Source organism: Morchella sextelata (assembly GCF_020137385.1).
Source record: "Morchella sextelata strain SCLS chromosome Unknown scls_23, whole genome shotgun sequence".
Classification (NCBI taxonomy): Eukaryota; Fungi; Ascomycota; class Pezizomycetes; order Pezizales; family Morchellaceae; genus Morchella; species Morchella sextelata.
In genome coordinates this window covers 979,081-993,005 of record NW_025408638.1, presented here as the reverse complement: position 1 = coordinate 993,005, position 13,925 = coordinate 979,081, and the positions used below count along the sequence as shown (strand labels likewise).

At 46.6% G+C, this 13,925-nt stretch overlaps 5 protein-coding genes across 5 annotated transcripts; all 5 read left to right on the top strand.

The window, feature by feature from the left end:
* Nucleotides 1-710: 710 nt before the first annotated feature.
* On the top strand, nt 711-1,282 carry H6S33_007493 (uncharacterized protein; the record flags this gene model as incomplete). Its single annotated transcript, XM_044838848.1, has 3 exons — nt 711-848; nt 918-1,067; nt 1,124-1,282. 3 exons carry the CDS (start codon nt 711-713, stop codon nt 1,280-1,282), a joined length of 447 nt encoding a protein of 148 aa, XP_044689029.1.
* A 1,268-nt stretch (nt 1,283-2,550) lies between these two features.
* H6S33_007492 (uncharacterized protein) lies at nt 2,551-3,135 on the top strand (the record flags this gene model as incomplete). The annotated part of the gene is made up of 2 exons (XM_044838847.1): nt 2,551-2,755; nt 2,807-3,135. The coding sequence occupies 2 exons, from the start codon at nt 2,551-2,553 to the stop codon at nt 3,133-3,135; spliced, it is 534 nt and encodes a 177-aa protein (XP_044689028.1).
* Nucleotides 3,136-4,160: 1,025 nt separating this feature from the next.
* Nucleotides 4,161-5,002, top strand: H6S33_007491 (uncharacterized protein; the record flags this gene model as incomplete). Its single annotated transcript, XM_044838846.1, has 2 exons — nt 4,161-4,500; nt 4,569-5,002. 2 exons carry the CDS (start codon nt 4,161-4,163, stop codon nt 5,000-5,002), a joined length of 774 nt encoding a protein of 257 aa, XP_044689027.1.
* A 5,636-nt stretch (nt 5,003-10,638) lies between these two features.
* On the top strand, nt 10,639-11,154 carry H6S33_007490 (uncharacterized protein; the record flags this gene model as incomplete). Its single annotated transcript, XM_044838845.1, has 4 exons — nt 10,639-10,725; nt 10,771-10,979; nt 11,035-11,053; nt 11,137-11,154. The coding sequence occupies 4 exons, from the start codon at nt 10,639-10,641 to the stop codon at nt 11,152-11,154; spliced, it is 333 nt and encodes a 110-aa protein (XP_044689026.1).
* A 1,540-nt stretch (nt 11,155-12,694) lies between these two features.
* On the top strand, nt 12,695-13,393 carry H6S33_007489 (uncharacterized protein; the record flags this gene model as incomplete). Its single annotated transcript, XM_044838844.1, has 1 exon — nt 12,695-13,393. One exon carries the CDS (start codon nt 12,695-12,697, stop codon nt 13,391-13,393), a length of 699 nt encoding a protein of 232 aa, XP_044689025.1.
* Nucleotides 13,394-13,925: the final 532 nt, after the last annotated feature.

The following is a 13,925-nucleotide window of genomic DNA, read 5'->3' as shown; positions in this document are numbered from 1 at the left end:
TAATAGGATATTTCTGGTGGCCTGGTGGTCGGGAAAAACGCATTTGGTGTGGTGGTGGAGGTTGTGTCGGGGCCGGGATGGAGGGGTCATATTTCTTTCTTTTTCATTTAGTTTCTTTAGCTATAGTCTGCTTGGGTGTTCGCGGGGGGTGGCACTTTACCATCAAGAAAAAATCATTAGAAGTAATATAAAAAGCTTTGCAACTCGTACTTGTTTGTTTGGTATTGTGAATTGTGATCTGTGATCTGTAATCTGTGAGCTGTGAGCTGTGATTTGTCAATTGTCGATTGTGAACTGTGAGTTACTGTTCCCACCGCAGCTAGTGTGATTATGGTATGTGACTGTAATTGCGCAACATGTGAGTAGATATCATGAGTAGTTTTGTAAGCTAGGCTTCTGCTAGGCTTGGCGTCCATTAGATTACTTGAACTGCCTGATTGGGTTAGTGTATGCCAAGGTTTGCAACTTGTGATAGTTGTAATCGATATTTTAACTCCACGTTGGATAATACATGTATCTTCATTCTCAATAGTACGACGTACCGCGTGCTCCGCTCAATCCACACACAAACATGAGGATCTTGAAGCACCTACCCCTCACACCATACATTTTGATCTCAATCTAGTCGATATATATATACATGTACCTACACAAAACTCCTGATCGAATCAGCTCCTCTCAACTCCTCAACCCCAAACAACAAAACTACCATGTCTGACTTACCAGAGCGCATCACGTATATCGTCGGCCACGCGAAGAAAATCAATGCCCGTGGCACCCCGTTAGACGCCTCGGACATAAAAATAGCTATGAAGCAATTGCGTCCATGGACGGAGACAAGAGTATTGGTATGTCTCTGGCTATCTCCCTACACGGTGACTGGACTGACACCGGCATGTAATAAATATTGATTGTAGAGAACTATGATATTCCATCTTGATCTCTCTCCGTCCCCTGACGTAAAGGTTCCCAATCGCAAATATAGACCCGTCAATATTCCAACGGGGGAGCTTATGGAGGTTATCCTCTTCTTTCAAGAAATCGGCATGGCTGGTTCTCAAACCCTGGTATGCTGCCTCCGTCCGCGAGAATCACTAATAAACCGCTAACTACATGTATATAGGTGAATGATCTCTACAAGGCAACCATGACAAGTAAGCCAGACACAACGCAGCCTCTTGTAACTCAGTTACGATTCTGGCGAGAACAGCAGGTTCAAAAAAGACCCTGGATGGTCATAATCGAGGAGTCCCAAGACCTGTGGCGTAGAGTAGGGCTCTGAGGTAGTGAGGCCATGCCTTGAATATTATCGGTTCAGATGAGGAAACGCTTTTGGTAGTTATATTAATCTGACTTTGATGTATCCATGCATGAAGCACTAGCTTAGCTGGAGCGTATATTATATAGTGAGCTATGGGTTATTAAGGGGTGCTTTGATGGGCGGCTATTAGGGTTTGTGTTGTATGTTTTAATTTAAAGGCAAAGGTTTTATATACCACAGATATTAGTCGGATGCCATTACTCTTTTTCAACGGACTCATGTACCATTGATTTCCATGATAATTGACCCAAATACCATCGCTACTGATGACAGGTAGTTCTTTGTGCCCAGTTACCCACATGTTCAACATGATTGCCCTTGCTTTTTATCGCTATATAGCCTGAGTGTATAAAATTTGAACTTCTCACATATAGACCAATTGCAATCTTGAATATTCTTCCCAAAAGGGGAATAACTGTCCTTCTGGCACACTCTTTCCGCAGTCCTATATGGTAGTGATATTTCCGCCCCGTTTTTTTTTTTTTTGCGTACTGTAGCCGTGGTAGAGTGAGCCTCGTTTCTGTATTTTCAGAGTGATTCAAACTTGAATTCAGTATGTGGATGGCCGCCTGCATGATGTCGGGGGCGTTGAATGGTGTTCCGCGCTCGTTGATTTGGAGGCGAGAGTGGTGATTGCGGCGGTGCGGAGGACGGGGAGGGGTTGGGGATTGTACTTGAAGTTGTAGGAGTTGGGCATGGTGGTTGGTTGTTCTAGCTGGTGTTTGGGCTTATTGATGCGGTGGGTTTGTTTGGTGTAGGTACATGTATGTAGGTGTATATACATGACATTGTATATATGGAAACTGGTCTAGTTACGGGTAGGTTCTTCAAAATCCTCATAGTGACTGTGGCGGCGGGGTGCTTCAAGATCCTCATGCTAACTACGGCAGCAGGTATAGTCCTTGAATTTGTTCGTTGCATGCAGCAATTGCAAAAACAGAGAAATATTGCTGTTTCTTAATCGTCCCTTTGACATGTTTGTTTTCAACCAGTCCAGAAAAAGAACAAAAAAATGATTAGAGGAAACGACATCCCCTACTCCCGCCCCGGACCTCCCATACCGCAGACCAGAACCACTCAAAATACCGCTTAAACCTGACCTGAAAACAAAACACAGATCCGTAGTCCATAGAAAGACCTCACCTCCATAAAGATAACATAAATCCCAATCTCACCTCCCTTCCATGAACGTACAACATGAATAACATCAATCCATAAACTCACCCATCATGTCCGTCTCCACCAACAACCCGCGCTCTGACGGCCCCGTCGCTGCCACTGTGCAGCCAGTCGCCGCCCTTGTTATCGCCGCTGCAGCTCTCGCCATATCTCCGAAGCAAGAGGAATCTCCTACGAGCGCCGCAGCATCCGCATCTGTTGAACCCACCGAGCATGACGAGCCCGCCGAGAAAGCAGCCGAAAAGTCTCCCCAGCGTAAGTCCCCTCTGCACCCAACAAACTACAATTAGCTAACGAACAACACAGCCGCCACGAAAGAAACCAAGCCGCACACCGTCCCCCACGACCAGTCCGAGGAGGCGTCCCGGATCCACTACATGCGCAACATGTACCGCAACAGCTACTGGCCTACCTATCATGGTTATGTCCCGTACCAGCTACAGGGCCACATGTACCTACCATATGCCGCACCAGCTACAGGGCTACCTATCATATACGGCACCAGCTACTGGCCTACCTATCATGGTGATGTCCCGTACCAGCTACAGGGCCACATGTACCTACCATACACCCCAGCTACAGGGCGACCTATCATATACCGCACCCGCAACAGGGCTAACAAGGACGGAGAATGAGTTTGTGTTGGCTTACAGCCGGGCGGCGTAGTTAGCTATAGCGGCGGGTTGAAATAGAAGAAATCTTTTTTTTTTTCGTGTGTCGTTTGTTCGTAAAACATAAAATTCTGGTAGAAAAAAAAGACCCTGGTGAAGCTATTCTTCCGACTGCCACCATTGCCACCATGCAAACATACCGTAATATCCGTAATATTGTAATATCGTAAAACTAGGGTGTTCCCTCCCGGGTCACTGTTTGTCCCGCTCCAAAGGCCGTGTGTGTGTATTCTAGAATTTAAATTCCTTCTAGCACCCGTGATTGATCTCTTATATATAGCCCGAGTACAGGTACCCGGGCCCTTACTCTACGCCAGCAGACATTCCCGCCAGCTCCGGGACTACCTCATCTTATCCTTTTTTTAGCCATGAGATTGATACCTGCTGTATTCCACTCAATGGTGAGGGCGCCAGATGTAGGGTTAGGGTTTCCCGAAAGTTTTACCTGACATGTTCTTTTGTATTGTAGTAGATTATTTTATATTATAGTAGATATGACCACGGGCAGGTGCTTCAAGATACTCATAGTGACTGTGGCGGCGGCGGCAGGTGCTTCAAGACGGCACTAGCCCTTGAATTTGTTCGCTGTAGCAATTGCAAAAACAGCGAAACATTGCTGTTTCTTCCCTAAATACATGTACAGTAGACTCTCGCTATAAGGATACGGTCGGGACGACCAAGAATATGTATTCTTATAGCGAATTAATAGCGAATCATCCTTATAGAAAGTGGGGAACGCTAGCAAAACGGCGGTTGCAGACCGGGCACTGGTATCCTTATAGCGAGAGTCTACTGTATTTGTTTCCATACCGCAGACCAGAATCACTTGTAGATCAGTCGTGTAGAAACCCACTTAAACCCTGGCCCCGAAAACAAAACATACATAGATCCGTAGCCCATAGAAAGACCCCACCTCAATAAAAATAACATAAATACCAATTTCAACTCCCTTCTGACAACAATAACATCAATCCATAAACCCACCCACCATGTCCGCCTCCACCACCAACCCGCTCCCTGACGAACCCGTCACAGTCGTCGTCGCTGTGCAGCCACTCGACACCCCTGTTGTCGCCGCTGCAGCTCCCACCATGTCTCCGACGCAAAAGGAATCTCCTACGGGCACCGCGGTATTCGCATCCGAGCATATCGGGCCCATCGAGCATGTCGGGCCCACCGAGCATGTCGAGCCCATCGAGCATGTCGACGAACCCACCGAGCATGTAGACGAGCACACCGAGAATGTCGAAGAGCCCATCGAACATGTCGACGAGCCCACCGAGAATGTCGACGAGCCCGCCATGGAAGAGCCCGAAAAGTCTCCCCAGAGTAAGTTCCCCTCCACACCCCAATTACCAAACACCAAACCGGCTCCCAGCAGCTAACACACAACACAGCCGCCACCAAGAAGCAAACCAAGTGGCCCAACGTCCCCCTCGACAAAGGCCTCTACGAACAGTTCGAGGCGGCGTTCGAGTACATGCGCACCATGTTCCCTGGTCTTGAAGATTTCCCCGCCATCGACTGGGATACCGGCCATGACGATCACCCCGCCAGCGACTGGGATACCGGCCATGACGATCACCCCGCCAGCGACTGGGATACCGGCCATGATGATTACCCCACCAGCGCCTGGGACACCGATCATGATGTTGATTACCCCGCCGGCGGCTGGGACCCCGATCATGTTGATTACCCCGCCGGCGGTACCTATCATGATGATACACCGCAGCAGGTACAGGACTACAGGCGTCTATTGTATACCGCACCAGGTACAGGGCCACCTATGATGTACCCCCCCTACAGGACTACCTGGGACGGAGGAGCATGAGTTTGTGTTGGTTTTACATGAGCCGGGCGGCGTAGTTAGCTATAGCGGCGGGTTGAAATAGAAGATTCTTTCTTTTTTGTGTTTTTTTCGTTTTTTTTCGAGTGTTTTTTTCGAGTGTTTTTTTTCGTGTGTTTTTTTCGTGTCTGTTTTTTTCGTGTGTGTCTTTCATAACATTCCTGCAGAAAAAAGACCCTGCTGTAGCTACATTTATGGGGGTGTGCTCGCTTTTGGGCTGAGGATTCGGATTCGGATTCGGGTTCAAGTTCAGGTTCGGGTTAGGGTTAGAGGTTAGGGTCAGAGGTCATGGTCAGGGTCAGGGTCAAGCTCGGGTTCAAAATGTCATTAATGGGTGCGCACGTTTGTACCACGGTTTCTACTATTAAAATTATCCAAGTGCATTTTCTTGTATACAGTAATTGAACTCAGGGCAAGTTTGTGCACGCAGATCGGTGACACGTCACGTGCTCAAACAGACCAAACACCTAGCCCACAAACCCAACCACACGTTGGAGAACATGATGTTCTGCAGGAAATTTACATCCAATACGCTCGCAGCTATCTTTCTGCATACCTGTTCCCACCAATACCGAGCCCGGGAGGTACCGAGTGATTCACCATGATCCACTCGTCCCCTCAGCGCCATTCCCAGGATCCGCAACGATGGCGGACGCAGTAGATACTACCACTTTCTTAATTTACTACAACACTTGTATATGCTTATTTCCACTCTACGCCTTGAGGCAGGTAGAATAGACGGGTTATGGTGGATGATGCGTACGTGTGCCATTGAGCTCAGCCGGGAGCGGAGTACTGTTTTCCGTGTGGATGGTTGCCGCGTATGCGGTATAGGTACTTACATGTAGCTATTTGTTTACCGTCTTGATTAATTGATAAGGTCTCGTTTGGTAGAGGTGGCCCCAATACGTAGAGAGCTTCAATTTTTGAACTGCTTCATAGTTAGCCACTCGTTGCTATGACTATAATAATTTATCCTATCAGTCTTTATCAATTTAGACAGGATAAACCAAGTCAATCGATGAAAGAACCCCAATTCCCGCCACAATTACTGCCAATTACTCGAACCTGCAGTTACCCACAAAGACAACCTCGTCGCTGAGAGTCACGCCCCTGCAGAGCGTCATCTCGTATCACTCGATTCCAGATAGGCATGGTGTCTCTGCTCCAAGAAAAGATATCCTAAGCCATTTGGAGCTTGAATAGTACATATCAAGCTATTGAAGTTCGTGGTAAGGCATAACCGTCCTCTTCGCGGGGATAAGGTGTAACCAGGGCGATACATCTATGTAAATAGATGTAATGCAGGTACGCACGAGGACTTGTGTTGCAGGGCGAGGTGCGGAAGCGTTTGTTCGTAGAGAAAGACCAGAGTTTCTTCCCTCCTCTTCTCCCCCCCCCCCCCCTTCCCTCTCTCTTCTTCCTGCCATCCGAGAACATACGTTGGCGAAGACATAAAGCCGTTTGTTCATAGAGACCTGAACTCCTGCCTTCTTCTCTCCTCTCCTCTTCGCCTCTTCTTTCTGCCATCAGCTATCCTCCTCTTCATCCTCTTCAGTTTCTTCGTCATCTTCATCCTCCTCCGTCTCTTTTTTTTTATCCCTCTGCCTTCTTCTTCCTCTCCATCACCAAATCTCGGGACCGTGAACAGCAATTCTTCCACCCTCTAAGAAGTAAATAAACCCTGGAGGAACCTCTACCAACCAATACGATGGTGCAGCATCGGGGTCAACATCACTCTTCCCTCATTGAGGTGGTGTTCCTTGCTTCTTGAGGATACATCCTCTCCCTCTCTTCTCTCCCTCTCTTCCTCTGGTGCGCCCTCGCAACACTCTCTCCATCTCTCCCTCCCTCTTTCTCTCCCTTCCCTATCTTTATCAAACTGCATCATTTTTTCCCTTAACCATGCTCCCTCCTTCTTTCCTCGAAGATCGAGAAAGAAGTGGAGCATTGGCTTCCTCCTCCTCCTCCTCCTCCTCCACCTTTGACAAATGCAAAGATCGAGAAAGAAATGAAGCATTACCTCCCTGCCTTTCTTCTTTCTTCATTCGAAGAACGAGATAGAAATGGAGCATTGTCTCCGGCTCTGCCTGTCCTCTCGATCTCATCCTTCGAAAAGGTCGAGATAGAAATGGAGCATTGGCTCCGGCCTGCTTTCCGCGCCCCCGTCCACTCCGAGTACCGATTCCGACTCGTTAAACTCGACATTCACGAGGTTGGACGAAAAAGACGACCCCTGGGGAGTAAGTAAGATTCTTTTCCTTTTCTCTTCTTTTCTTATTTGTGTTTTTTTTCTCGCTGCTTTGTGGTGGTTCTTTGGTTGCTAATGGTGATTGGAATGATTAGTAGGGCCACAAAAGCTTACCTGGATGATATGTCTGCCTGGGCCTGCCTTTTTCTCTCTCCTACATTTCACGGGGCGAGGGAGGGAAATCGAGAACACGAACTTGGCTGGCCCTCCCGTGCGCGAGGGCCGGTGTCAGCATCAATAACAAGGCTGAATATGGGTGGGGGGTTTGGTAGTGGGGATTCGGGGTGAAATCTCAGTATGTTAACATCCTTTTTTCTTTCCATTTCTTCCTTTCATTTTCTCCCCTGGTTGCTTTGCGGTCTTTCCGTATTAGGATTCTTTTCTGACAGGTAGATTTTATTAATAGGGAGAACTAAAGGGGCAAGAATGATACCCCCCTCGCTTTCTCAAAGAATCAAACCAGAAGAAGATCGTCACCAAATGTCCCATTCGGGTCGGTTATGGGATATCTGATCCTTCGCCATCCGGTGAATGTTTTGAAGATGTGGCTGGGTTGTGGGTGGCTAGCAAAGAATCGTAAGTAACATCCTTCTCTCACTTACCTGATTTTCTTTCTTGTGGTATTTTTAGATGAGATTTTCGTTTCTAACAAACATAAAGTGGGGCATCCACCTGGGGAGGAGGATGGGGAAGATACTGTGAAAATCTTCCCCTCCGTCTCTCTTGCTTCACCGCCACCTGAACATGAGGGGTGGGGAAAGGAGAAAAGGAGGGAAAGAAGATGAGGAGGGAAAGAAGATGAGGAGGGAGGCTTCTGCACCTTATCCGTCATATTCTCACCAAAATGATGGACGACCAAGACAAGGGTCTTGCTTGCAACCCAACCCATTATCCCACAATTGAATCAGTTCCAGTCGCTGATAGGACTGGAGCAATATTGGGTGTGGATAACGAGGAGCGTCTAGCGCGTAAGTATTTCATTTTACTCCTTTCTTCTACTTATCTAGAAGGAATATTTCTAACAAAGATGAGTTAGTATGTGGCTTCCTCCTGGTGGGCTCTTGTAAGTCTATATACCCGTTTTCCTATTTTTTCTTTTGTCAGTAATTCCAGCTCTACTTGAGTTGTTATTATATTAGTTTCTAACAGTGTTGAGTTATCCAAACAGACAGGAGCTCCCTGGAAAAGACGAACACATGTATATTGTCTCTTTCTCCGGCTCTGCTGCAGAAAATGGAAGGGCGTATGGGTGGGATTTACAGGGGGTGTCGCATTCCCATGAGGTCCTTCCAATACGTCCCTCAATTTTCTAGAGCGGAACTAGCGAAGGGGAGATATACATATGGATCTTTTCAATGTCTTGAGTGAAGTCCCTCCTCAACCAATCAGCAGCGCAATATCCACCCATTTGGGCGGACCATGGCTTTGCGTGATGGCCTATCGGCCCGAAGCTGGCCAAAACCACACGATCAAATCATGGGAGGATGAGGATCAAAAGAAGAAGGAAACCGGATATCTGAGGTAAGTACATGTAGATATCTCCCTGTTTCCTACTTGAATCTTATTAGCTTTATCTTCTTTGGCTTAGTTGTTCGTAACTTTTCTAACTGTTTTCATTCGTTTAGATGAGCAGACGAGAGAGATACCCAGCCCCATATGGGCATACCTTTTCCCTCCTTAATACACTTAAGGGAGGGGTATGTGGGTCTCTTCGTCTCTCTCGCTCCATCTCCATGTGGGGAGGATCAGGTCCTTCTCGACTGTTTCACCTTGGGTGGGTTCCTCCTCTTCGCCTCTCCGCCAGCTCTTAGCTGCAACTTCACCAGTTTACCTAAACTGCAAAGTGTCAATGAAGCAGCATGCGGCGGGCGTGTCCTGTGCCTGTTTCCCCTGTCCAGGAACCGTGGGAAATTCAACGCAACTTATTATTGGCGGTGGCTACGGATTTCTCTCTCTGCGATTGTGTGTTGGGTGGTTTCCTTTTCCTTTTTTAACTTTATTTTCTTATTTTTATTCTTATTTTTCTTTCCTTTTTTGTATCTTTGTATTTTTCTTTTTCTTTAATATTATTTCTTATCATTTTTCTCTTCGTCTGTTTCGACAGTGAGCCTTATAATTCCCGTTATTTGAGCTACTGCATCTGCCTGGTGCACCTCCAACATGGCATCGACACCATTTCTTTCTTTTTTACACTCTCTTAGGAGTGCCTCTTGGGTCTTCGATTGTTTTGTAATTAATATTCGGTCATTAAGGACCAGCGAATTTCAACGTTCCTGGATCCAGAAAATACTAATTTTGAGTTCTGAGTTCCGAGTTTTGAGTGTTGGGCGTTCTTGAGTGCTTTGTGATTCGAGTTGATTAATAAATGGTATTAATGGGTAATGATTGATTAGTAGGTTTCTTAATCGGGAGTAGCGTGGCAACCAACCAACCATTTCATCTGCCAAGCTACCCTGGATTGGTGAAACCTTGTTTTGCACCGAGTGCGATTCCATGCCCAGGCCGTGTATTCGAATGCCCATAGTGTGACAGTCGGCCAGGCACCATGAAGCGGTACCAAAACTGCACGATCAAGCTTTTGTAGTGTGATGATCCCCTATTATGGTATACCGCTCTCCAGCAGGTAGTGCGTCTGTACTTCTATCATAGTAAATCAGTAGTTGGAGTTTCTCTAACTTCGCTATCATCTATCTACCTATCCGTCACTGTTAGCATCACCATATTAGCATCCCTCAAAATAAGTAGACAAGACAAAAAACTTCACCGCACTCTTTCAATCCCGCTATCGTAACGCTCAATCAAGGGGGAAATAAGTACCATGGTCTGCTTGGTGATAGCCCACATGCAGAGCCCCGTGGAAGTTGATTCTTGGGCACGTCTTTAAGATGGTTGAAGTGGATGAAGTATCGATGGATGGATGTGGAATATGAGGAGAAGGGAAGGTGTGGTAATGTGAATGTGATGCGGGGCGGGATGACTTAATTGTGGGTTGGTAGCGGTACTATATTTACACTGGGACCTTTATTTTCATAGTCCGGGATTGTACCGACAACCCTGTTCGGATCTGGTACGACATCATGAACCATGGAAAAGATATTGGAGCCGCAAAGTGGATTCAGAAATCATTCAGTCGGCATTTACCATGTATGTGGCACCCTATATCAATTACACTCGAGCGATATGAAACCACTGAATACTAAGCGATAGAGTATCATAGGCTATACAATTGGATCTCAGACTAGAAACCTGCACTACTAATATGAACTTTATTATATGAGTACAGAAAACAACACACGGCTCTCGAATCCCAGTACGGATACATCAATCGCCTATCTCACCCTCTTCCGACAACCACTCAACCCCCATCGAAATGCGCACCCCCGCTCCGCCTCCTTCTCATCCTCCCGACCCTCTTACCTCTCCCGCATCCTACCGCCGCTGCCTACTCGGAATTGAGGTTTCCGGCGGAGTCAACGAGTGCTCACGTATCCCTACAGACTAGACTCTGAAGGCTAGCACTGCATCCGGTTGTGCGGAGAGTGGGGGTATGGCCATCCATCAGCGGCAAGAGCAATGTCATTTAGAAGCACGGCATATCTGGATCAAGTTTATTACCGGTGGTATTACGTGGGGCGAGGCGTTGAGAGCGGATGTTGAGTTGGACAAAAGGAGAGGGCCAGACCCAGGTGTGACAGTGATATGCCGAGTGAGGTATAGTGGAATACTACTACTAGTAGAGTTAAATGTCGGGTATCGTTGGGCTTAGATCTGTCTGTCTTTTGAGAGTTTGTTTTTCTATTTCTGATACCCTATCGAATCAAAGAGACTGTCATCGTTTTAAAAATTTGGGATACTAATGTGGTGCTAGTGTGTAGTTACTGTTTAGTCGATTCAGGTCGATTCAGGATAGTCACAGCAGTGATACTGAGATTATAAATCTAAGTACTTGAAATAAATCCCCCAATCCTCCTCCTCAGGCCAGTCCCAAGATAGTGTGTCTTGAACCTGCGCTGAAAATACCTGAAGGCCCGGACAAGCAGCAATCTCGCTCAATGGAAAGTAATCCATGAGCTGGCTATAGGACATCTACATGTACATCCGAGAAGAAATGAGGAAGGTTTTATTGATACATAACAACAATAGGCTAGACAAAGATGTCCAGCTCGGATGACCGCATCATAATCGATTGGTTTGACAGGCGGCAACGTTTAGTCAAACTTCCTGGCTGAACGAGTGATATGTCTTGACTGAGCCTGGCGCCAGCAATCATGAGAGATCACTCGGCCCTCTTGCCGCAATTTTTCGGGCTTTAGAACAGAATTGACAAACAGAGTTGATGGGGAAAAGTTGAGAACACTAGGGATCGAGAGTAACGCTTGAAGTCGATTCCTTCTTTATTGGGTAGGACCGGGTGTACGGAAGGTCCCTGCCTACATATTGTAGATGACACCGGGCGTGAGTATATATATATGTAGACAGTCGAGCACACAGGTCAACCTCGTACGTACTGGAAAAATTGATCAACTTTCAACTAGTAGTAATATGCAAGTATCCCTATTATAACCTTCTAATCACCCCCAACCAACATGGCGGCATTACCTCCGTGTCGGAACAGAAGATAAAACAGAGGAGATATGAACCTAGGATTTGTTTCAAATTGGTCCTTCCAAATTCAAAAGCTTAATATTATTGAGAGAGCTTGGTCTTGACGAGCAGAGCCCCACGCTGACTGTTTGAGTTATTCCCGGGACTTATGTTTGTGTGCACCAGTCCAAAATCCATGACGTGTCCCCGACTCAAGCCGCAATATTCGAAGAACTCTTGGGCCATCCGAATTCTGGCCAACGAGCCAAAATACCGTAGGAGAAAAAAGACATGTGAAAAAAGGATGATGTAATAGGAGCATATTTAAGCCCTATAAAGCCTAATTGTTTCCCCCGCCCCCAACTGCCCTCTGTCTCAAAACCATTCATCTTCAAAAGAAATAATATGTTTTTGGGTAAGATGACTTACGATCTTTATCAGGATGACCAGTCCCCTCCATCATCTATACCATCATCTATACTATCATCTATACCATTATCATTGATAGCATCACCTTATAGCCACCTTTCTATCACCAATTCTATCCAGCAAAATTAACAGCCCCCTTTTCTCATCTCTCTTTGATGGAGAGCCTTCAATTATACCACTCAACGGTATAGCGGTTTCTGGAGATTCTTCCAATATCCAATACGGCTGGCCTCTTTAAATATTTGCCTCTGTAAGAGCAGATAAAACTCCATCCCAGTTACTCCAACATTTGACTTACTCTATCACTAGACATCACTCAATCGCATGCAGATAGAGCTGCAAAGCGTCACCCAGCGGACTACCACCCCACCAGATCTCACTCGTCTCTCTGGTCCCTCGACATCACTACGTCCATGCACCTCAGAATGCAGCAGCAGCATCACCGTAGTCACGTCCTCCAACTCCCCATCATCCTCCTGCTACTTCCCCCGCTACTCCTAGCCATCGAACAGTCCCCGGGAAACCGGACATCTGTTCTGCCGTCCTGCGCATATCTCTGTGTTCTCGACCACTCCACGGAACCCTTCGTTCCACGTCTCTGCCGATCATCGGCTCTCCTATCAGCAGCACGCAACTGCACGTTTCTCACCTGCATCAGTGAGGCCGCTGCTAGTAGACAGCTGGTCGACGAGTGGTTCACACATATGTGTGACCACGTTCCGGAGCGAGAGTGTAGGCCAATGGACGTATATAGCCCGGGCGTGCAGGTGTATAATGCCACGAGGGCAAATATCGCTAGCCGCCTGGGGGCAGAAGAAAGAGTTGCGGTGGGGTTGTTGACCGTAGTGACGGTGGTGGCGGTGCTGTTGGTGCTGGGCGGGAGCACATATGTGTGGGTGGGATGGAGGAATAGGATAGTGAGGAAATTTGACGAAAGCATGGAAATAGAAGATATGAAGAGGAGGAGGGAGGAGAGAGAGAGGTGGAGGAAGGGATATAGGAGGTATTGGGATGGAGGTGGAGACGGAGAAGGGATAGTGGTGCAGGTGGAGATGGAAGTCAGAAAGAAAAGAGAAAATGAGAGGAAGATTCCTGGTCGTAGCCTGGTATAATATATATACTTACTGGCACTTATGTTATATATCAACATTCACCGTATCCCATAGTCCGTTAAAGCTGCCTATTGATTCGGGTGGCGTATTTTCAGCCGTGGCTTGTGTCTGGATCACACACCAATTCGGCTGCCACCCTTCCTCTTTTAGTAATTATTCTGTCTCAAAATAGGCAGCATCTAAGTACCGGATTATGGGATAGCTGTTTGCTTTATTCGCAACACCTATCTGCCACTTGTATTACTCAAAAACTATATATTATTAGCACATATTTAGCCCTACTCAATTTATTTTAGTATTACTTATTTTTGTCACCTAGAAAGGCAACGATTTCTTCTGAGCATTTCAGATTTCTAGGAATTATAGCGCTCGACTTACATGTATCCAAGATGGATGAATTAAATACATGTACCCTATAAATAAAAAGATAATGGTTACTCAAGTACATGTAGAGTAGCTCTGAACATTTATAAATCTCGCCATCCATTTCTAACCAGCATTATGCTAGCGCTGCACAAATCAACTTATATAA